General features: G+C 33.8%; 1 protein-coding gene and 1 pseudogene across 21 annotated transcripts; both read right to left on the minus strand.

Moving 5' to 3' along the window:
* Positions 1-6,429: 6,429 nt before the first annotated feature.
* On the minus strand, positions 6,430-12,911 carry LOC111281400 (uncharacterized; annotated as a pseudogene). The gene is made up of 4 exons (XR_016334905.1): positions 11,830-12,911; positions 9,884-10,730; positions 9,138-9,190; positions 6,430-6,773 (listed from the first exon to the last, which is right to left on the minus strand). The product of XR_016334905.1 is annotated as an uncharacterized LOC111281400 (transcript).
* A 1,764-nt stretch (positions 12,912-14,675) lies between these two features.
* Positions 14,676-21,883, minus strand: LOC111280605 (protein MLN51 homolog). Of its 20 annotated transcripts, none has more exons than XM_089756763.1 (13): positions 20,877-21,735; positions 19,522-19,624; positions 19,203-19,411; positions 18,272-19,110; positions 17,664-17,778; positions 17,134-17,256; positions 16,347-16,402; positions 16,187-16,244; positions 16,003-16,071; positions 15,844-15,923; positions 15,264-15,353; positions 15,109-15,173; positions 14,676-14,934 (listed from the first exon to the last, which is right to left on the minus strand). In XM_089756763.1, the coding sequence occupies exons 1-9, from the start codon at positions 21,407-21,409 to the stop codon at positions 16,044-16,046; spliced, it is 2,064 nt and encodes a 687-aa protein (XP_089612889.1). In that variant the 5' UTR covers positions 21,410-21,735; the 3' UTR covers positions 14,676-14,934; positions 15,109-15,173; positions 15,264-15,353; positions 15,844-15,923; positions 16,003-16,043. The 20 variants fall into 20 exon arrangements, with proteins under 20 accessions (XP_089612889.1, XP_089612890.1, XP_089612888.1 ...); XM_089756755.1 differs by having other exon boundaries at positions 14,836-14,934; positions 16,187-16,268; positions 20,877-21,714; XM_089756756.1 differs by having other exon boundaries at positions 14,836-14,937; positions 16,187-16,268; positions 20,877-21,714.
* Positions 21,884-23,663: the final 1,780 nt, after the last annotated feature.

Genomic DNA, 23,663 nt, shown 5'->3' on the forward strand with positions numbered 1-23,663 from the left:
AAAAGACCTTTTTTGGTGAGGCATTAATTTGAATAGAAATGGACGGAAGTGATTTACCTGCTCTGATAATTCAAATGTTGTGAAAAAATATTTTGCTTGAAAAAAAAATAAAAAAATAAAAAATAAAAAAATAATGACTCATCTGAAGTTGAAAACCTGAAAAAAAGGTGACTTGGATACGAAAAAGAAGCATCATTCCACAATACAGGGATAAGTGTATTTTGATGAACTTTGAAGGATCAAGAAAGTCATCTAATTTAGTTTTAGAAAAAAAATTTAGGAATATTTGTTCATGATTATCTTATGATCATCATTTAGGCACCTCTGTTTCAACTCAAATACTTTACCATGCACTTGTTATCAGTCTAATAAAATATGCTATCTTTCTTTTAGAAATAACACATATCCATTCTTTTATTCTCATTTTTGTTTTCCATATGAATAGAAGAAATTTGTGATTACATTTTATTGGTCTTGGACTTAAAATGATGAAAAGAAAAACAAACATGAAAGATCTTAGCATTACTTTTTAAAAGTTGACAAAGGCAAATGAAGAAGAATGAGAAAAGCATGACAAGACATTGATGTTACAGACTTCTGAAGAAGAAAAATATTGTTGTCAGATGTTAAGAACAGATTGGTCGTATAAGAATTCTGATAAAAGAAGCCAAAAGTGAGAGATTTCAAGAACCCTTTTACTATAATGAATAATTTTGATTGCATTACATACATTGCATTTAGAGCACTCAGTACATGCATCCATGAGCAGTTTTAATAAGGACAGAGGCTTTCCATTTCTTGATCAAACAAAAGATTTCAAAAGAGAAAAATTTACTTGTTAAAAGAAAAGAACTCAATTTTGAGAAAATATGAGATTTTTAAAGTTGTTAAGCCTCTGCTGAGAGAAGCCATTTCAAGGATAAGGCCTCTGCTGAGATGAGCCATTTCAAAGATGAGATTTTAAAGTTGTTAAGCCTCTGCTAAGAGGAGCCATTTCAAAGATGAGATTTTAAAGTTGTTGAGCTTCTGCTGAGAGGAGCCCTTTTCTAAATGAGATTTTAAAGTTGTTGAGCTTCTGCTGAGAGGAGTCTTTTTTCAAATGAGATTTTAAAGTTGTTGAGCCTCTACTGAGATGAGCCATTTCCAAGATGAGATTTTAAAGTCATTGAGCCTCTACTAAAATGAGCTTTTTTCAAATGAGATTTTTAAAATTGTTAAGCCTCTACTGAGAGGAGTTTTTTCCAAAATGAGATTTTTAAAGTTGTTGAGCCTATGCTAAGAGGAGCTTTTTTCATATGAGATTTTTAAAGTTGTTAAGCTTCTGCTGAGATGAGCCATTTCTAAGATGAAATTTTAAAGTCGTTAAACCTCTGTTGAGATAAGCTTTTCCAAATGAGATTTTTAAAGTTGTTGAGCCTCTGTTGAGATGAGCTTTTTAAAATGAAATTTTTAAAGTTGTTGAGCCTCTATTGAGATGAGTCTTTTTCAGATTTTAAATTTCCAAAAGTTGTCAAGCCTCAAGTGAGAGGAGCATTTTCGATTAAGAAAAAAAATCGTTTGGATTCTGAACAAAATTGTTGTCTTTGTCTTTGCCCTATTACTGATTACTAGCAATGTGTAAAGAGGGATAGCTGTGGACATCAATTTATTCAGAAAAAAATATGAAATACATATAAATATAAAATATGAAATATAATAAAAAAATACCAAGAATAATACAAAATACAAAATGAAATATAAAAAAAAATTAAAAAAATTAAACAGAACAAAAAAATCGAGGATGGTAGTGGTGCCATCCCCGGCACTACTGCCATCAGACCCTACACCCCACCCTTCTTATCACTATACCCTACCCCCCACCCCTCTAATTACTCCTCCCATTGACAAACATCAAATAAGACAGAAACGAATAAAAGAGGCATGGGCCTCGTGCTTACACCCCATGCCCTTTCCCCCAAACACGCATGGCTGGAGCTCTATAAATAGAGCTCCTAACGAAACCAAACACAAAAAAAAAAAAAAACGAAGGGACGGAGATACTGCCAAAGGGCCAAAAAAATAAAAAAAATATCAAATAGTCCTCCCCGAATGGAGGAACCCAGCATCGAGTTTCCTGAACAAAAAAAAAGAGTTAGAATACAAAAAAAAAGTCTCACCGAAACTTTGAAAGCATATCTAGGAAAGTGGAGATTCTTTTTGGTGACAATGACCTCGGATCTGAACTCAAGAGGTCGAGAGGAACATTTTGGTGTTTTTGAAAATTTTTTAACCACCAGATACGGTGACCGATGATCGGAGAACAACGACGACGGTGGCGGTGACAGCGATCGATTGGCCTACGTTCGGTTGAAGAAAAAAGGAAAAAAAGATAAAAAAAGGGCATTTTTTTGGCAGAAAGGAAGAAAAATGACTGAAAATTTTTTTTTTGCTCTTTTATATAAATCGTCAGAAATAAAACGACATCGTTTCATTAAAGGCCCAAAACGACGTCGTTTTAGCCCCTGAGGATCCGCGCGTCGACCCGTGACCTAACCCGGGGTTCGCGTACCTGACTCGACGACCCGTTTCTTTATCAGCCTCTGATCGGTCTGACTGGACCAGAACCGAATCGCCCAGACCGAACCAAACCGGCACTGAACTGCTGAGCCACCCAGACCGAGTCGAACCGTCGGACAGAGCCGCTGAACCAAATCGTGTGTTGACCAGACCGTTGATCGGTCCGATTCAGGTAAAAAATTTTTTTTTTGAATTTTTCTTATTTTTTATATATTATTTTATTAATATTTATGCATATTAAAATATTTATATTTGTTAGATTAAATGATGAAATATGTGGTTAAATTTTTATAATTTTGTTAATTTTTAAAATAAACTTAAAAAAAAACAAAACAACAAAAAACAAAATAATATAAAAATAAATTTAATAATAATACTAAAACAATAAAAAATGAGAGAAAAAGAAATTTTTATTCGACGATGAGATTCAAAGGTATTCTGAGTAGTGATGCCTATGAAATCTTTAAGTGAGAAGAATTTTTTTAAATACTGCCAGCGTATTGGAGTATTTATAAAAAATTTCAATACAGTAAAATTTTTTTTAAAAATAATAAATAAAAATTGATTAATATATTAAAAATATAAGTAATAAAAATGAGAAGAAAAGAAATTTAATCCAATGATAGGATTCTAAAAGTATTTCGAGTAGAGATGCTTTAAGAAATCTCTAGGTGAGAAGATTTTTTGTAAAATATTACCAGCATATTGGAATATTTATAGAAAATCTTTAATATAATTAAATTCCTTTTTCTTCAAAATTTCAATTTTAAATAAGAATATTAATAAAATAATTAATAAAATTTCTAACAAAGAAGAATAAAATGTGTGCATAAACATAGTAACATTTTGCATTGCATGCATGACATTTTTTTTACGAAAAGTAAATTTAAACCTCCGAGGATGAGATTCTAAGGTATTTCGAGAAGTGATGCCTAAGAAATCTCTAGGTGAGAAAAAGTTCTTCTAATGTTACCAACGTACTGAAACATTTTAAGAATTATTTCAACAAAAAGATTTTAATTTATTTTTCTCAAGAATAAATTTTTTTTTATAAAATAAAAATCAAGGAAATTATTTTTCGAACACTAAAAATTAGACTATTTTTATCAAAATCAAAGGATAACACGTTAATTGGTACCGTTTTTAAAAAGCGCTATGGGGGTACTAATTCTTCTCCACGCGTAATCGACTCTCGAACCTAGACTGTTTTATAGATCGTAAAATTATCTTTTTTTAATAAATTTTAATTAATTTTAAAATTTTATTAAAATAATATATTTTATTAGATGACTAATCGTATCTAATTAAAAAAAATTGATAATAATTTTATTATTTTTTATTTCGTTTTCAAATTCATCGGGTGAACATAAAACTATTATGACCCATGTGTGAGTGACTTCTCTTGTTATAATTCCTTCGCTTGTAACGAAGATAAGGCTTTGTTTATGAAGCGGGATTGGAGGAACAAACAACTAAGTTATTATGTTCATATTGGAAATGACTTGTTGAAGCAACTTGTTCGACATTTTTAGATTTCAATTAGTGCCGACAAAACCTTGAACAACGTGTTGCTGGGTCATTGACAATTACAAGTCAAGAAAAGGAAGCGATAGGAGAAGCATAATTACAAGTCTAGCCTGTCATTTTTATCACGACACTTTTTTCTCATCAACAGCTCTAAATTTGTAATAGGACCATCGATAGTTAATGGCGACCATGAAAGTCAATTTTTTGTAGAAGAATATTTGAGAAATGCAATGAGGAAGTCGTGTACCATTGACTTTATGACAGACAGACAGAGATGACTCATAGTGTGAATAACAAATTGAGCATACAAGTTTTGTAACAATTACATTTTGGGCTGATGGTTCTTTTAATCCTTTTATGGGTCTGCTAGGCTAGGCTTCCAAACAAACTTTTGCAAACAACAAGCTCCATCTGGAAGAATTTTCATGGAATCCTACAATATTCATTGAATCAGTAATCAGTGGTTGGTTTTATTGAACCCTTCTGTCATTGAAAGTAAAGCAGCAAAACATTACCAAAGTCACCCAAGAGGTTGGAAAAAAATTTGTAGGAGGAAAAGGGCCAACCGAGATAAACTTGGCTGACTAGTTGGCTAATTCATTGGTGTGACTTTTTTTTTTAATGCATATAACATGTAAAAATTAAATTTTGACAATTGAAATTAAGAGTCCAAACCTTTTTAATATTATTAAATGTTTCTTTGAATTTTTGATTCGGTGCAAATTTTTAGGATTTGGCATATGACGCAGGGGATAAACTTACATTAGTAATCCAATTTTTTTTTCTTTGAAGTGGTAATCTTATTGCATCTGTTGAGCTAAGAATACTTGGAGATTTTCTAGCAAAGCCCCTTCTCATGAGTCCGTGTTCCAACAAATTGTGAATGATTTTCACATGAAGTTTACAAACCTGACTGCCATTGCTGCAAGCTGCATAACATAAGTCTATGTGAAAGCTGGGGTTTCAAATTTCCTGATTAATTCTGTGTAATTTGATTACTAGTTGAGAACTATCTCATTTGCATACACTGTAGCAGATTATTATGCTTCTTTGGATGATGGAATACAAACTTCATTTAAACAAAGCAGCAACAATTAACACTCAAGTTTCACAACTCATGTCTGTTCCTGAGCTTCAATTTCAGTACTTAATAGTTGGGAGGGCCCTTTGAATTCATAAACAAACATAGAATTGTAAACCTAGCTAATTCCCCGATTAATAACGCACACATTTTAATTTACAAAAAATCTCTGCACACAACTATTCCATGTTTATAATTGTACATATATTCATTATTTTCCATTGTTCATTCCAGGAGTTTGTTATGGGTTGATTGGCATATTATCATTTTTTATTGGACAGCATTTCAGGACCAAATTCCACAATTTCTAAGCGTCTAGTGTCAAATTGGATAATTGTAATACTTCCAAGTACCAATGTCCAATGGTGGTGACTGGTGAGTCGAAGCCAAAAAAAAAGACTTTCAAAGCAAATTCAATATGGGAGAACGGCTATATTTTGGTGAGAGAGTGAATGTAAAGTTTGATAGTACAAGGGTAAGAAGTATCTTGAGCTCTGTAATGGCAAAGTGGTGTCCCAAACATGTATGCATTCCAGTACCAAATGGCATGTACGCTTGTGGGAGCTTACATGCGCCAGCGACTCCGTTGGAAAACCTTTCAGGAAAGAAGTAGTCAACATCTGGCCCCCATAAATTGGGGTCTTGGTGAAGTGTCACTATTAGTATCCAAATACTAACTCCTTCGAGTGCCTCTCTGGGCAATATGGAGCCTGGTGGTTGGATGTAGGAATCTGAAATTTTAGAATTCAATAATTTCTGTATCTTGACATTTTCATGACTAGCTGTCGATTAAATGATCAAAAAAAAATTAATTAAGCCGAAACCTAAATCCTGGATCCACTGAAGAAAAAGATTCATGTGAAGCTTCCTGAAAAATTTTTCCCCTCCTTGGGTACGAGGCAAAGCCCCTCGCCTTCCCAAGGGCCCTAACATAGACATACAGGATCAAACCAAGTCTTTCCCTTTGTTAAATCACAAGTCCTAAAGATGGGCCTGATGTTGTATTTGTTACTTTTAGAGCTATGTTCTTAAACTGAAGCAATTCTGATCTGATGAATTAAAAGCATTTTCAACTTCTTGACAAAAACTAAAGGGGACATTAACCAATCACAACAAATGCGTATATTTATATAAGAATTCATCGATTATAAGTATGGATTCCAAATATTATTTTGTTAAACTCTACATAATTCTTAATTCTGATAACCTAATTGTAGTGTAATAATTATAGGTGATATGCTCTCTAAATCACTAGCTATAAGAAATTTGACAAATCAATCTACTGTTGTGATAGGAATTCCAATATTTGACATTGTTTCGCATTCAAAACCAATTAAAGAATGAGGGTGTCCAATGCTAGATGCTATTTGCTTCTCATACACCTGGAAAGAACCTCTACAAATCTCTTATACATGTGCCGCTTTAGATACTGTTTTTCTACTTTTTTTCTTCCTTCCATCCCCATATGCTTTCTTGCAGACTGCTTTTTTAGCAAAAACTGGAGACTTTCGGCAAGAACTTGGGTCCCAGGATGCCCCACAGGGTGAAATAGCCCTGTCACATTGTGCTCAACTATTTCTTTGGTACCTCCAGCATCAGTCCCTAACACCTGTGCCCATCTCATATGCAAGGGAAAAGAATGGTAGATTGTCAATATTCCTAATCCTACTTATTTCCACTTCCAAATCCAGACTGTGCCAGATAAAGGTGCTCACTTTTCGATTTGCATCACTAAAATAAACAAGAAATTAGACAACTCACTTTTGATGCAAACAACCCAAATTTTCGATTTGCCTTTTTTAAGGGACGAGGAAATAAATAAGCACAACAAAAGCATGCTTGTAGAAAGGTTCCTAGGAATGTAAAGAAAAAGTGCTTATGGACGTCTAGCTTTCATGACCTCAAAGTTTACTAACTACAAATGATTGTCACTTCGAGATATTTTGCTCTATATTTGCTCTTTTGTCTATCAGAGAAAAAGGGTGGCAAAAGTCTTCACAAAAAATGCTACACAAAGCATAGGCTATCATCTAATACTAATGTGCCATGAATACGAAAATCTAGAATACCTTACCCATCAATTTATCTGAGTACACATTATTTACCAATAAAGTTTATTACTCAAGATTTGATCTCAAAATGGAAAATTTCCAGAATCATCTTGCCCTTTAAGGAATTCATAATTCTATATTTGAGACACCTGATTCATAAAATTGTCTAGAGTTAAACGTAGTTCATGTGGTCAAAATGATATAACAAAATCTAAACTAATCCACATCACGTGCATGCACTTACACTTAGAAGTACAAGTGCAGATAGAAATTTGAAGGATGTATGCAAACATGTTAAAAAAGGTGAACAAGACTACAGTTGTAAGTGAACTGAACTGAGCGAAATATCCTCCTGTTCAAGTTCAGTTCGGTTAATAATAAATGAGCTTATAAATGAACAAGCTCTTAACGAATTCCACAACATATGTTTGAGCTCGGTTCGCCTATTTTCAACGAGCTTTAGCCGAACACAAATGAGCTCCAGCTTTAAGTTCCAAATTTGGACTTTTAGCTCGTTATTGTCAGAAAACGACAATATTCACAATTAATTGCTGATTTTGTTGAATAAATGATTAGTGGATTGACGGAATTTATAGGCTTTACTCATATTTTTTTTTGGTTCTTACGCGATGTGGGATTCATTTGAATAGTAACAGAAATCTAGTAGAGGAAGAGGATGGGAATATGTAAGCTTTACCCATCCCTTGTTTTGGTTCGTAATTGATGTGGGCTTATTTAAGGTGTTTATGATCAAAAACACTTTCAATAATCTAATTCAATTTTTATGAGGTTAGAACAAGCAAAAACACTTTAGAATAATCCCCAATTTTTAGGGTTTAAGGGATTATTTAAAGCGTTTTCTAAGAAAACAGCTTGAATAATCCCAAAAAAATTTTGGAGAGAATTATTCAAGGTATTTTTGGCCCTTAGTAAAAAAATTAAAAGGGATTATTCAAGGTGTTTATGATCAAAAATACATTCAATAATCCACTTTAATTTTTATGGGGTTATTCAAAGTGTTTATCGTAAAAAATACCTTGAATAATCCCAATTTTTAGGGTTTAGGGTTTAAGGGATTATTCAAGATATTTTTTGAAAAAAACGCCTTGAATAATCCCCTAGTAAAAATATTAAAAGGGATTATTTAAGGCGTTTTTTACCAGAAATACCTTGAATAATCCTTTACATTAAATTTAATTGAGTTATTTAAGACATTTATGACCAAAAATGCCTTAAATAATCTACTTCAATTTTTATGATGTGATTATTCAAGGAATTTTTGGCAAAAACACTTTCAATAATCTCTAATTTTTAAGGTTTAGGGTTTAGAGTTTAGGGTTTAAGAAATTATTAGGCCAAAAACACCATGAATGATCCTAAAAAAAATGAAACGGGATTATTGAAAGCGTTTTCTGAGTAAAAACGCTTTGAATAATCTCCTAGTAAAAAAATTGAAGGTTAATAATCAAATTTGTTCACGAACATTAAATGAGCTTGTTCGCGAATATGAACAAACCAAATAGATCTCTGTTCATGTTTGGTTCATTTAACAAACAAATATAAAAATGCTGTTCAAAATCATTTATTAAGCTTAATAACTTAACAGAAACTAAACATGTTCACGAATAGTTCGTCGAAAACTCTGTTCATTTACACCCTTAAACTAACGACATGAATTTCAACAAACATCATATGTTATAGATTTGCCCAAGGACATTTACGAGGATGAAGGCAAGTACAAATGGAATTTCACGTACTAGGAGGAAACACGAACCAGTCAATCATAGGACCTATGATTAATACATAGCAGATGATATTCCCGGAGCACATGTTATCACAAGCTTAACCAGGATAACATCCAATAACAGTTGTCACATGCAGGCATAGACAAATCAGAAAGGTAAATGAGTTAGTTGTCTTACTGGAAGACCAAATGCCATTGCTTCAACGGTCTGCCAAATGTTTCTCCCATTCCCTGTACACAAAATCTAACATCATAACATGTTTTCCATTTAATTCAAAAGAATTTTAAAATCGAGAAATAAATATTAACTAGGGTGAATTTAATTTGAATATGAATTCAGTTTCATAATTAACCAGAATTAGATGTTTTAGTTATATCAATTTCCAATATGCTGTTTTAAAAAAAAAAAAAAATCCAATCTGTTGAAGTCACGGGTTTTCTCATCAACTACTCTATAACAAATTCATTAATACATCAACAACAAGCAAAGCTATGGTTTTGGGTGGTGTTAACCAACAGCCTAGGGGTTGCAATACAGTTTTCCTTTTTCCTTCATTCAAAAAGCTCCGCCATACAGTTGCACAAAGAAACAACATTACATCAAAATATTTTACATGAACTATGAGCATAAACTCTACTGCCAAAAGAAACACGGAAAAGCTTTAGCAATGTGTTGATCAGGATGAGGTAAATAAATGAACTAATGCACACACAAAAAAAATAAAAGAATAAATATGCACTGAATTCTCTACATAGCAAGACATTAATTCTATGGAAGATATAGCTATATATTAATCTGAAAGGGCTAATTATATGCAAAATTTTCCAAATGGAATGGCATCCAAATATGCTATATAACATAGAAGAAAAAAGGGCAAATCTATGCTAATCTAATTAAAGACTAAAAGATAAACAATCTATCACCTGCGAGTTCATGACATAAACATCTGCTGCTGAATATAGTGAAGCTATACGTGTAGTTGCTGGAGTCCAGAGAACAGACTGTGACAATTTTGCATGCTCAGACAAAAATCTTAGAATTTCTTTAACAAAAGGTATCTTATTGCTCTTAGATCCAACAGAACCAATAAGTATTTTAAGAGTTTGCTCCTTTGTTCCTTGGCTATCAGACCAAATCTTCCTTCTTCTGTGACTTCTATCAATGCTGACAACATTTGTGCTATTTACAGAGGTTAATAACGGCAAATCTTTAGAAGATAGATCAACATTGCTTGACTTTTGAAGCGAGCCTCTTAAATGATGCTTTACAGCCAAGGTAGACTGATCTTGCCTGATATCATGTGAGTTTTTAACTTCAGAATCAATTTGCAAAGGGTCTTGATCAATCATGAGGCCTGCTGATTCAAGAAGCAAGAGCTAGCCCTTTCCAGCATTTATGCTACTTGGAGACATTACAAGCATATTGTTATATGTCAAACCCATCTCTTTTCTTACTGCATCTCGCAACAACTGCCTTTTCTCTAGCATCTTTTCTGGGCTAGCGGATGGAGTATTCAAAGAGCAAGGAATGCCAGCTACAAAAGCCAGCTCATCATTAACAGCAAGTGGAACAAGAGCAGGCTGAGATCCCAACTTAATATTTTCTTCCTGACACCAGGTAAGCCACTGTTTACTCTGTAATTCAGAAAAGCAAATAAGCATTTTCACTCGGTGTAGAACAAGCTTTGTCCGATCAAAGTATTCTCTTCTATTTTCCAAGATCCACCAAGCAATTTGACTCCCCCAGCTGGGCAATGAACAATATATTGATCTGAAACCAAACAATTGCATCTAATACTACATGGCAGTCAAATATAAGCAGAACATATGACTCAAAACTCGAGGGAACTAGAATGATTATGCTTTAGTGGAAATGACACTGAAAGAGAATGACAAAAGGCAGACCAACCAACGAAAAAGAAAGTTTTCTAGTAAGGATTTTCGAGCAAAACTAGAATCAGTACACACACATACAAACCTACAAAATGATTCAAAAGCTTTTCACATGGTTTTCAAGAGAGAAAAACAGGGAGTTAAGGGAACCAACGTCCAATATAGATGAAGAATTTTTTACAATGACCTCAAAAGCTCAAACCAAATGCCTACTGCTATTCCACATACAGGTGAACAAAATGTGATAACAATAACCGGGATTCAGGAAAATGCATGTGACTGGTATGCATGTGTGTGCGTGAAGCCGCAAAAAATAATTCTGCTTTCGTAATAGGACCGGTGAATCTGCTACTTTGTTAGAGAAAGCTTTGTGCATTTTGACTCAACACAGTGTCTACTATCCAGTCACTATCATCAAATTCGAAAAATCCATGAAAGATTAGAGTCCATCAACTTAAGCAGTAAGGCAGTTGTAAATTATTAAAGCCATATAATTTAAATAGAGAAACATGTTGGATCATCTTAATTAAAAGGCATGTACATAGTTTACTATATCAATAAGTAATTTTCTAGAAATTAAAAGATGATAGCCTTCCAATCCACAATGATGATAATTTCGAGGAAGGTCAGTTGATGCTTGAAGGAGGTGCAGGAAGATGCCATTTTTACTCGATAAAAATCACGCAGTATTGCAAATGATTGAATTGATTATGTTATCATAAACAAATTTAGTATAAAAATGGGTCAATAATCTTAATGGAAACATTATTATATACAAGATAAGGCATGATGTCAAATTTCAATTTGAATGAGAAGTGAAAACATATATAACTTAGTAGCATAAGTTTAAAAATCTATGCAGCTAAAAGGAAAAATGCTGCAGCCTTGCAGTAGATAATAGCTGATCTTCATATCTGCATAAGCAATAAATTTCAATTTCAAAGAAAAATATAAACAATATTCCAAAAGTTTCTCACCAATCCATGATGCACAGACTGCTGATCCTGCCATCACAAGGTATGCCTTCATGGCAGTTTTGAAGCTAAGATCTGCTCTATCATCAATCACTTTGATCCTTCTCCTTTCAAGCTCGGACATAAGTCCTCCCTTCTTGCTGAGAACTGCAGCAGATACTGTGGCTCCACAGCTCAAAAGCTCTGTTGCCAACTCCACATTGAAATCGGTGCCCCAGTCATTGAGAGTTCATGAAATACCAACACTAATCTTCTAGACCAAACAAGGGGTGCAAAGTCCTCTTTCCTATCACTTGTTCCAGACCGCTTTTCAGGACTCCACTCCAAAACTCTGTCCTCCACTGACCCAAATGGACCAACAAGCAAGCCGTTAGTAGAATTTTTCTACATTATTAACCCTTCTTTCCCCTTTGTGTCACCATTTTCAATGTTCATTGTTGCCTTTGGTTTACCATGCGTCTTGTGCGTACTACGCCTCGCTCTTTTACTCCTTTTCTTCCTAGATGAAAGATCATTCCCCTTCTTGGCCAAAATCACATCAAATTTTCTATCACTATAGACCCGAGTTTTATTAGTTCCATTATTCATGGCTATCAAACTGTCATCAGCAAGCAAATCTCGTCGAGTGTTCTGTTCAACATCCACGAGCCTATTTCTTGGATCACCACTGAAACCCAAAAATTCCTCTTTTTTATGACCATGAGCCCACCTGGATTGGACTTAAAATCCAAGGTAAGCCCAAAGAGTAATCAAAAGTATCCAACACATTAAGCGGTTGCTCTCAAACCACTTCTTGCCACCAGCACCACTTCTTGCTTCTCTTCTTGGAGTTCGGCTTGAATTCAGTCTCCGAAATGTAGAACTCTTTGGAGTTGACCTTCCAGACAGACTGGACTTAAAGCTACCTTGCCTCAATGACGATGGTTGCTTGCCGACACTTTGCTCCATTTTCTTCTAGCTATAGTATATTGCTCAAAAGCTAAAATAACATTCTTCGTATGTTAGCCAATACCGAAAACAAACAGCGCTGAAAGGTCTATGTCTGTTCTTCTAGCTCCAAAATGCTTACAAGCACCTTCTACAGCTTTCTATACTACAAACCTACATCAATGAAGAATATACATGTTTAATATTCTTTGCACAATAGCATTAATATAAAATGTATGAAAAGTAAACAATATGGCTGGCATAAAAGCAGGCAAGGAAAAGATTAAATAGACAAATTCGTACAAGTTACTAAGTCTTGCATTAAAAAATTATCAATTTTTACTTTAAAAAAACAAATAATGTAACCAATAAAGAACAGCCTAGACTTATTTGAGCAAATTACAGTTGGCGGAGATGATGTTGTATATTTCAGACTACCAGAAGATTGAAACTTCAGATCTCAATTTCCTGTTGTTTCATGCATTTATCAGAAACTAAACAATTAAACTGATAAAAGACCCAAGTTAGAATTTTCAAAAGTATCCTCAGGTTGGAAAGGCACCTCAACTTTACCAACTACCACCTTAAAACTAAATTCTTTCAACGGTCATAGGTTTACAACTCAAAAGATATCTTTGGGTATACTTTTTTAGAAATCAATAAAAATTTATAATAACCAAGAACTAAATCGAAGGATCAAGAAACTGATCAACCAGCAGTTCACATTCTTCGAAGTTCATGAAATACTAAAACATCAAAAATGAAATAAAAAAGATAAATCTGTTTCCTATCAAACAAAGCCTTATGCCTAGACAAAAACTACTTTCAACTTTCTATTTGCACTCATTCCGTAACACTTTCTTAGCAATCAGTCATAATACCGAAAAGTAAAGCCACAACAATCCATAAATCTTAACAAGTCGAGATCTTTTCTTCTTTTTTTTTTCCTTTTTCTTTTCATATACTTTCTCAGAAACCAAATAGTTCTCAGAAAAAAACCTCAAAACCAAAAAAAAAAAAAAAATCGTCAAATTTCATTAAATTTCACATTTTCTTTTCTTGCATTTTCTCGACAACCAAACGCATCTTTATGCTTGTAACTAACTTAACACTCGAACACCAAAGCAAGAAAAAAAATTAAGAAACCAACTAATCAATCTTTTAACAGTTACATGAGCTTAAGCGCAGTTAAAAAAAAAAAAAAAAAGCACTCAAACTTAAGATCACAAGATATTTAAGAAAATCTCTTAAAAATAAACGTAAAACAAAAAATTATAATTAAAATAAAAGCAACTAGTTTAGCTTACACTAAAAGATTCGAAGAAATGAAGAAACTATTCTTTAATTTTTTTTCTCTGTTATTGATTGATCTGAGCTTACATTAAAAGAAAAAAAAGTTACAAGGGAAGAACTAGAGATGGAAACAAAAGAGTAAAAAAAAATGGTTGCACTGGGAGAAATGTCTGAAACATGAAACGGATCACAAGTGCTAAACGTTCGTTTGAACAAAAAGTTTTTGAAGATTGGCGGGGGATGTTTTAATGTAAGGTTGTGTAGGATAAACTTGGTATGCTCCGTTGTTTCGTGGATAGCCTGATTACACGGGCGGATGTTTTTTTATGTAAATTAAATGGTGGGAAGTTATGATGGGCAATTATTAGAAGGCGTGGAAATGATGGGTTTTCCTTTATTCTTGTGTTTGCATACATTATTATGAGCCGTCGGTGGATTAATTAGACCGTTATGGCCGTTCGATTAAGTTTTTAGATGGTTGAAGTTAGTTTAATTAATGAAGCTTAACCTAAAAAGATTTAAAACGGTGCACGAAAACGAAAAAAATACCATAATGTCATGATTAAAATTTTAACAATTTATATAAATTTAATAAAATAAAAAATACATTTCATAATTTTCGTATCATATCAAATAAAACGTAATTTTTATATAAAATATAATATAAATCGTTTAAAGTTTATTATCCGACCCAAATACACTGTAATAGACGCAAATGAACTTTACGTGGCAACAGTAAAAAAAAGTATAATTACATTCAACAGACAAAGCAGGAATGAGCTTTGAACATGAAGCATCAAAACCACTGATCACCAAATGCACTTGATTAAATTAAAGAAACCACTTGACAAAAGCAGAATCCGACCGTGCGATATCTCAATAACCAGCCTGCTTCAAATAAAAATAAGAAGAAAAAAAAATCTCAAGCATTACTAATGTACCATCAAAACCAAGCAAGTATGCTCAACAAAGAGAAATAACAACACCATCTATGCAAATAAAAAATATTAATAATAAGCTCGCCAAGCAAACAGCTGCCTGCACAATAATTCTTGTTCATACACTTATGGAGAAGCCTGCCTAAATTTCTCACAAGCTTCGTTAAAAAGTCAAACCACAAGAAAAACCTGTAAGAAACAAGAATAGTAGTCATAGCAATTTTTGCAGTGTGTAGCTGAGATAACAAGAAGATTATTTTCTCTGATATATGTTCATACCCGCACATTTAAACAAGGGAATGCCACCCATCAAGTCACAATAATATTCTTAAACTGAATGTTGCATGAGCAGGTGTTTGTCATATATAACTGCCAAAAAAAGGAAAAAATGCAAGGGAGAGAAATTTAGTTTAGAATGACCCAACAAGGACAGCTCCAATTAATGGGAGAAGAAAAAAGGAAGCACTGCAGATGATATACTGATTTTGAACTCCTTTAAGCACAAATGCCAAGAAAAAACTTCCAAATTGCCTAAAAGCAACGGGACCATGTTAAATTAAACACCAGTCTCTAAAATCTCACCAACATTAAACTACATAGATTGTTAAATTATGTCCTTATTGCTTAAGACCTTAACCTTTTCACATGTGGCAGCAGGTACAAAAGAAATGTCCAATCACTCATTGAGGTGGAGAGGAGGGAGGGGACTCACAGACACATAAACTACACTGTTATGCTTTGTGTTTTTTGGACATGAAACAATTAGCTGAGAAACTTATAACTTTCTTCTAAAAATAAAGAAAATTTTAAATACCAAACAGATTAAGCTCGCATTAACTAGGGATGAAGTGTGATTTACCTACAATATCCAGGAACAATTTGAAGCCCAAAGTGGTCCAGGTCAAAAGCTGGAGGTCACAAAGGGCCTGAAAGAAAGGCCTGCAACACCCAGTAATTCACAAATAAAAAATTCTAAACACCCACAAAAAAATAATAACTTTCTTTACGAAAGTTTAACCTTCTTCAGTTTATTGGGACAGGCTGTCTTAAATAAGTAAATCACTTGCTAAAGCTCATCTCAGAATATCTGCATGGAAATGAAGGATAAAACAAATCAAGAAGTTTACATATAGAAGATGATAGAAACAGAGTGAGAAAGGTTTTCCACCATCCATAGAAACAGCTTAAAAGTTTCAACTTGCCTGCGAGGCTGCTTATTTGGGTTATTTTGCTGTTGCCCAAATTCATCACTCACAAGCTCTGCATAGGAGACAACTTGTTTAACTATTAAAACATTAAAAAAGGCAATGGGTTATTTCAAAAGCCAACCAAATACAAGATCAAGCCAAGATCATTGCTTACCAAGTCTTTGCAAAGGCTTCCATTCATTATTTTGTTTGTTAGAAGTATTTTCTTTGCTGCAAAGAGTGATTAAATATTATTAAAACAATCAGCTAGCAACAATAATAACCACTTGTTTTAACTTGTAAACAGAAGAAAAAATAACCAGTTACACTGTCCATCATCTGAGATTCCATTCTTTTTTGGTCTCTCTCTCTCTCTCAAACACACACACACACCAACACACACTATGTTTTATATTGGGTGCAAAACTTTGATCATCATACAGTCTACTCATAAAAATGTTGCAATATGAAGGGAAGACATCAGTAGGCCGTTATAGAGATATAATCACATGAATATCACAGCAATAAAGAATGTTTTAAAACATCTTCCAACAATTATTTTCTGTTCTAAAGTTAATCTATGTAAAAGCCAATAGTTCTATGTAAAATCATGACACTATCATCCTCCAAAATACCTGGCATTTCACACTAAATAAATTGATTGAAAAGCCAATGATACAGCTGAGTTGAAAAAACACAACCATAAATAGAACTAAAACACATTAAACTCAACTTAATCGTGACTTAATCCTGATTAAAGGGGCTTTTTGCAAAGACATTCCAACCAGATGTTAACCTTCAATAATGACAACAAAAAGGCAATGTTCAATGCTTCCAGTTTCCAGGACTAATGAGAACAGTTAATATTCCCCCTCCCCCCCGCTTTGGCAAGCAGAAGGAAAACAATAACAATAGGCTATTTAAAGCAAGCAGGTTAAGGAAACCAAAACCACGCTACTAACCTTGAGGATACTGTTGAGGATGCCTGCCCTGACGGACAAGTATGATAAGCTCCATCAACAGTAATATAAGGTGGACAATATGGTGCACCTAAAGCCCCAGCAGTACCTGTCAGTACTGGTAGCCTAAACATGAACACGAAAATCCTTAATGCTTTTGGATTACATAGATAAATAAATCAGAATAACATGAATAAGAATAAGCAATCAAGAGAGAGATTTAGTGCTGCATTGGTAGTCAATAAACGTCCACAATCAAAATGGCTCCCACCTTACCCTTTCACTAGTGTCAAAATCTGTAGCAAATTGGAGATTAGCCACAAAAAGGCTTATCTGAAAAATATCGGGAGTTTGAAAAGCTGATTCATAACTCATAAGTTATAGGTAACTTACCCCCAAAAAAAAAAAAAAAAAAAAAAAAAGTCAATTGGCCAGTTTCTGAAGGACCAAGACATCACCTTCATTTCTCACAGGAAACCAGATGTAGTCCACACCAAAAAAAAAAATTCTCTACAGGGAAAGAAATACTTTACCATGTCATTTCTGAATTTCCCAAACCAAGTTGCCGCTGGGCAACATAGCCAGGAAATGCCATGCCAACAGCAGGAACACTAAGGCCACCAGGGTGCTGACCCCCAAATTGCATAACTGCATGCCAATCATTCAGAAAAGAAAAAGTATGAAGAAATCGAGCTCATAAAAAAGTTTAACACAAGGAAAGCATAGAACTGTCCAAGAGAAAATAGAGAATAATTGAACTGAATCTAAGCAACTCAGTAGATAAAAGCTATTCCCTAACAACCCATAGTATCAATGGCAAAGACAAATAAACTCAAGCAAACTCCAACCTCTAGCCAACCCAGAAAAAGGCGTACCTATTCAAAACAAACCACTTTGTAGGAATTAAATTTCCATCTAAACTTAGCCAAAAGACCATTAAAGATATTTAAAAGAAAACAAAATTTAGTATTTATTAAAGCACTTAATTTAATCCATACGAAATTCAAAAAAAGAAAATGTGGCCCAGGATTTAGTATGCACTGTTGCAGGTAAGACAATTTTCCCCATTTCCCATTTATCCTTTTATGGTAGATTACATTATCCAGATAAATTAAAGAATTAAAAATATCAAAAGCTTTACATGGCAAAAAGGCAGGAAAGTTTTGATCACCGTGGCCGATAGCCATACTCCCTGTAGCTCCAATAATCTGAGCTCCACCGTACAGAAAAGAGCCCCTTCCACCCCCTTGAACACTACTTTTTCCCTTGCTCACCAATGCACTCTTGGATTTACTTGTTTCTGAAGATTCAGCCTCTCCAGATTCATATGAATGGACTGACATAGCTGTTTTTGGCGGAGATGAAGCTTGAGACCCAATACCAGGATGCTCATCAAACTGCTGAGCAGTTGCCTGTAGAGAAGATTGACCCCTGCCTTGAACAGGATTTCTCTGAACAGCATTGACCTGAGTTGGTGGAGATACTTTGTGGGCTTGGTTCTGATGTGGACCTGGCTGATACGCCTTCTGTCCTGGGATAGCTACGCCTCTACCCTGTACCCTGGACTGAGACGGTTGACTAGTCTTACCCAATGAAGATCCAGAAGGTAGAATTTGCATGTTGCCCAAAGGCTTCCCAGAAGCTGGCGTGCTGGAATCATCCATATAAAGCTTTGCCATGCTGAGAGAATCAAGTACATTCTTCCCTCGTAAAGAATTGGATTGTGGCAAAGAAAAATTCTCATCTGTAACAGAAGGGCGAAGATTCCTGCCCACAGTTCCAGCTTGCACATCCTTCTTCTGAGTCAAGGTAATATCTTTGTTGGAAGACCCTGATGGATAAAAAGGTGGAGAAGCAGAACTCAAGCTTGATGCAAAAACATGTTTCCTAGCAGGAACAGATGCAGCATCAGCATTTGTTGCAGGTGTGAAAACCCTACTTGAATTGGCTTGTGAAGTTCTTTCAAGAGGCTTCCCAGACCTGAAATATTTAACTCATTCAATGTCGTGCAAATTTAATAATGGTAGGAAGAGAAAGAAAATTGAAGAAAACAAATGCATTTTAATACTCACGGTTTGTTCTGTGTTGGTGCTGGAGCCTGACTGCTGTTTTTCATAGTAGGTTCATACCTCCTAGGTCCTCTCCCTCTCACAACCTTAGGAGCCTGGTTCTGATTGTTGTTTTTCCCAAATGCTTTGGACCTACTTCCCCTACGATAACCATGATCTGGACCTCGATTTTTACTCCGAGCTCGATTTCTACCTCTAGAAGATCTTCTTCCCTAATGTGGAAGAAAAAACATATCAGTAGGGAAAAAGAAAAGGATGTAATGACATTAAGAAAGAAAATAAAACACTAATCATGAGAGTTGAATATGTATAAAACCCTTACCTCTTCATAATGCTTTTCTTGCAAAGTCATCTCCTCAAACTTGTCATGTCCCCATTTCCTATCATCTTTGGATTCCCACAATTTCCTTCCACCATGTGTTCTTCTAAAACAGACAAATCAGGTTGATACACAGCTTAAAAGCGTTTGTAATAACTTTAATGAAAATGGAAGGCAAGGACACAGCAAAGCAAACCTAAGAGAGTAAAGGAAAACCAAAATATAGCAGTGAGAATTGAAGCCATAAAAAGCCTAAATCAGGACCAGAAATTAGGCCTTGATAGCATAAGAGTCATCAGGTAATTAGTTCAACTGCCTTATTAATGGGGTCAACAGTTAAATATAAACCTAATCTTTGCAAAATATGCAAACAGATTATAGATACAGTTAGACTTCACACACACACACACACACACACATTAATGATGAATGAATTAGAAAATATGAATATAAATAAAGATTTGAACCATAAAAAGCTTATTGTTATTAAAATTTCATATAGTTGCCATAGTATTGATAGTATAGATAAAAAAGTATTTTTAGAATTAAAAGTTACTTCCTTTCACATAAGCAAAGTCAAGGAAAAGTAGCTGCAAGCACTTATAAAGTCTTCGAATACACGGTTCCAATCTGGGCCTATATTTTGACCATATTAGGTCCCATTTGGTCTTATATTGGGCCACTCAGTGTTTAAAAACAACGGTCCTGATCAACTAGCTCATGCCTGGATCAAACCAGGTAGCTTTTAAGCTCTTAAAATGAATGAACAATGACAACCAGGAAAAAAAAAAAAAAGAAAACACCAAATAACAAGAGCCTGGTATGTAGGTCTATTTGTGTAACAGTATTCTAAAGTAGATTATGACATTTCAAGTCCTCACACCAAATAAAGTACAAGAGCCAGGTATGTATGTCTTCTTGTCTGGAAGACCAAGTAACTAAAGCTCTCAAGCACCTTACAACCTTACATTTCCTTGAACCCCACTAATCATGGACGATTCAAGGTTCAAGATAAAAGAACATAAAAAAGCTGCACATAGAGCATGAACATCATAGGTGCAGAAAAACTAAAATTAAGCACTTTTGTTGTCTAAATGTAACATTGCTTAAAAGTATAAAAAGTCAATTGCTATTAATTTCTATAGTGTGCATAGGGAAGTAGGGCAAGTGAGCATTCCGGTTTCAATCAATATACAAAATAGATAAAATAGGCATAACAAAGAACCTTATAAAGGCGTGCCATACACTATTCTACAAATTGTCAATTAATTTCTTAAATAGTTAAAAATATTAGCAACTAACATAGCGATTTAAACCCAAAAATGCAAAGAAAACAAAAAAAAAACAAAATTGAATACCTATGACGTCCGCCAACATTGTCTCGAAATCTATCATCGTGCATATAAAACGCTCCAGCAGTTGGAACAGCATATGGCTCATTCTCCTTTTCCTCATCATCTTCCTCTCCCACATGATTATTATTATTAATCTCCAATCCCTCATCCACATTCCCATTCCCATCATCCACCCGTGCTTCCTTCATATCTTCTCTAGTTCTCTCCACATTCCCTTCCGCTAGTCCTTTCCCTAGTTCCTCTATCTCCTCTTCATCAATTTCTTCTTCCTCTTCCTCCTCTTCATCATAAACTTCATCTTCTTCTAGGTCCAATTCTTCTTCGTCGTCATCATAGTCAGCAGCACCGCCCTCACCGACGGATTCATCGGAATGAATAACAGCTCTCCGATCCATCCTCGCCTCAGTATTATTATCCTCTTCCCTTTCGCCTTCCTCATCGTCACTCGCCGCCTCTCTCCTCCGCATCGCCAACGAACGCTTCACCTCCACCGGATCACTGTCGTACTCCACCTCTTCTTCTCCCGCCGTAGCCATCACTTTCTCGCGAACCAAACACCAACTCGCTCAAACTTCAAAATTTATTCAAAAAAGAAGAAGAGCAAACTTTGTAACGAAGCAAAAGACCAAATTCAAAACCAATCGCCTAAAAAAGGAAGAGAATCAAAACCCTAGGAGCCTTGAAACTGAAGGGAAAAATTAGGGTTATTTATTTGTTTCTTTCAAGAATAGGATCTAGGGGTAGCGTTATTCGAGAAAACCCTAGATTTTTATAGAGAGAATTTTATTAGGGGTGGGGGGATTTTTGGGTAAAATTCAATGGATAGAGAAGACAGGACCTTGCTTTGTTGTGAAAGTTCTTTAATTTTTTTTCTAGTTTTTGGGGTTTGGGGGTTACATGGAAAGAATAGGGACATTTTAGGAAATTTAAAAGGTGTAAGATCGTAAGATCGGCATAGGATGGTGTTTGCCTGTTTGGAGTTGGATTCTGTTACGGACATGAGATCGCACGAGGTCTTTGCCTTCGGTTGGGAGTGAATCTTAAAAGAAGTTTCATGATAGAGAACCAATGGGATTGTGCCACGTTTTCATTCGCAATTCAGGTAATCATCTTCTCCACTGTTTTTGAGTTTGCATTTTTCTCGACGTCACAAAATATATCCAACTAAATATGTCAGTAGGAAAATTTTTATATTTTAATAAAATATTAAGAATTTTTTTTCTATAAACTATCACCAAATATTTTAAATTTTTATGAGTGACTAAAATATTGCTATATGTTTTTATTTTTTTAATTAATTTTTTTAATTTTTAAATATATTTTAAAAAATATATCATCTTATTAATTTTAAAAGTTTAAAAATTTCATTAAAATAATTTTTAGATATTAACAATAATCGTGATACTTAACATTTTGCTTCCTGAACTTGAGGAACTTACCTAAGTGCAAAAACAAAGTTCCATAAAAAAAAAAAAAAAAAAAGTTGAAAAACATGATTTCACAATTTTCTTTGTAGAACCCTAGGGTTTATGAATAAAAAATCATTTTTTGTGTTATTGTCTTAGCCTTCCAAAAAGTTCAATCAACAATATTTTTTCCTCTCTCCAGCAATCTGTACATAAACAAAAATGTCATTTTATTTTTATATAAACATGAGCAAGCAGATACGGGTGATGAGTAAGGAGAGGTAATCATAATCTAATAAACATGCTAAATCTTTTTTTTCAAAAAAATCTTAAAATCTTTTATTTTTTAATATTCAAATTTAAAACCTTTAAATGAATAATTTAAGTTATAATAATCGTTGAAATGGTTTCTTCAAAGGGACTATATGTATATGAAACTTCGCTAATTAAGTGGATTTTATTTACTAAAAAAAATATTTGTTTCATTTTCCATAAAAATTTATGTTAAATTATTGTCTTTTGCCTTAGCTAGATTGATGCAAACGATTTTTTTTTGGGTTGCAAGGTCTAGAATTTTTGTAGAGCAAGCGATTTTTTAATCTTTATACACTTAAAAATATTTTTAAAAAATGAATATAAAAAAAAAAAACCAAATATATCTATGAAATTAAAAAAAAAAAATTGTATCACTTGCCGTTATTATATTACAATTAATAAACAACAACGCTAAATTATGTAAAACTTATCAAAATATTACCTAAAATGCTCCTCAGACTAAGCCCTATATTTTGTTTTTAAACTTAGATCACCCCCATCCCATCCAAATATATATTTCAATGTATATGACTGAATTTTATTGTACAACTTTCAATTAGGCTCTATAGCAAACGGAAAATTGAACCCATAATAGATATTTAAAGTTTAATTTGTGCAATAACTCTGAAAAGGCATAAGCAAAGGATGAGGCAATCATGGTGTTTTTATTAATTATGTTGGGTCAGTCCCCAGTACCCAATTATATTATTTTCCTTAATTGCTCATCTTGCACGTGAATTCTTTTTTAATCTTCCACACCTAACACTCACATTCCCTTTCCATTGTAGGACCACTGACTAAAATATTTATGAGTTTTCAGTTGCAAGTGATCTTATATTGATTATTAATTAATTAATTAGAAGGTTTCTACACATTATAGAATGTCTCTAAAGTAACATTACAATAATTAAAACTTAAAGTTATCGGAACCAAAAAAAAAAAAAAAAAAACACTTAAATATTATATCTTAGAAATCATGAAATGCAAATCCTATCATGATAGGATGAAATTTAAGGAGTGAAAGAAAATTAATGAATTCCTTTAAATTTAGTACCAATGGCGGTTCATG

Source organism: Durio zibethinus, chromosome 28 (assembly GCF_047325235.1).
Source record: "Durio zibethinus cultivar Kanyao isolate XHJ-2024 chromosome 28, ASM4732523v1, whole genome shotgun sequence".
Classification (NCBI taxonomy): Eukaryota; Viridiplantae; Streptophyta; class Magnoliopsida; order Malvales; family Malvaceae; genus Durio; species Durio zibethinus.

What these genes read in the sequence shown, in the direction of transcription:
- LOC111280605 (XM_089756759.1), bottom strand. Translation starts at nt 21,409, where the DNA reads ATGGCTACGGCGGGAGAAGAAGAGGTGGAGTACGACAGTGATCCGGTG. An exon ending in CTTTCCTGCCTTTTTGCCAT is followed by an intron (nt 17,779 to 18,271) that starts GTAAAGCTTTTG and finishes ATTGGCATGCAG; the next exon opens with TTATGCAATTTGGGGGTCAG. An exon ending in CCAAATAAGCAGCCTCGCAG is followed by an intron (nt 16,072 to 16,186) that starts GCAAGTTGAAAC and finishes ATTTCCATGCAG; the next exon opens with ATATTCTGAGATGAGCTTTA.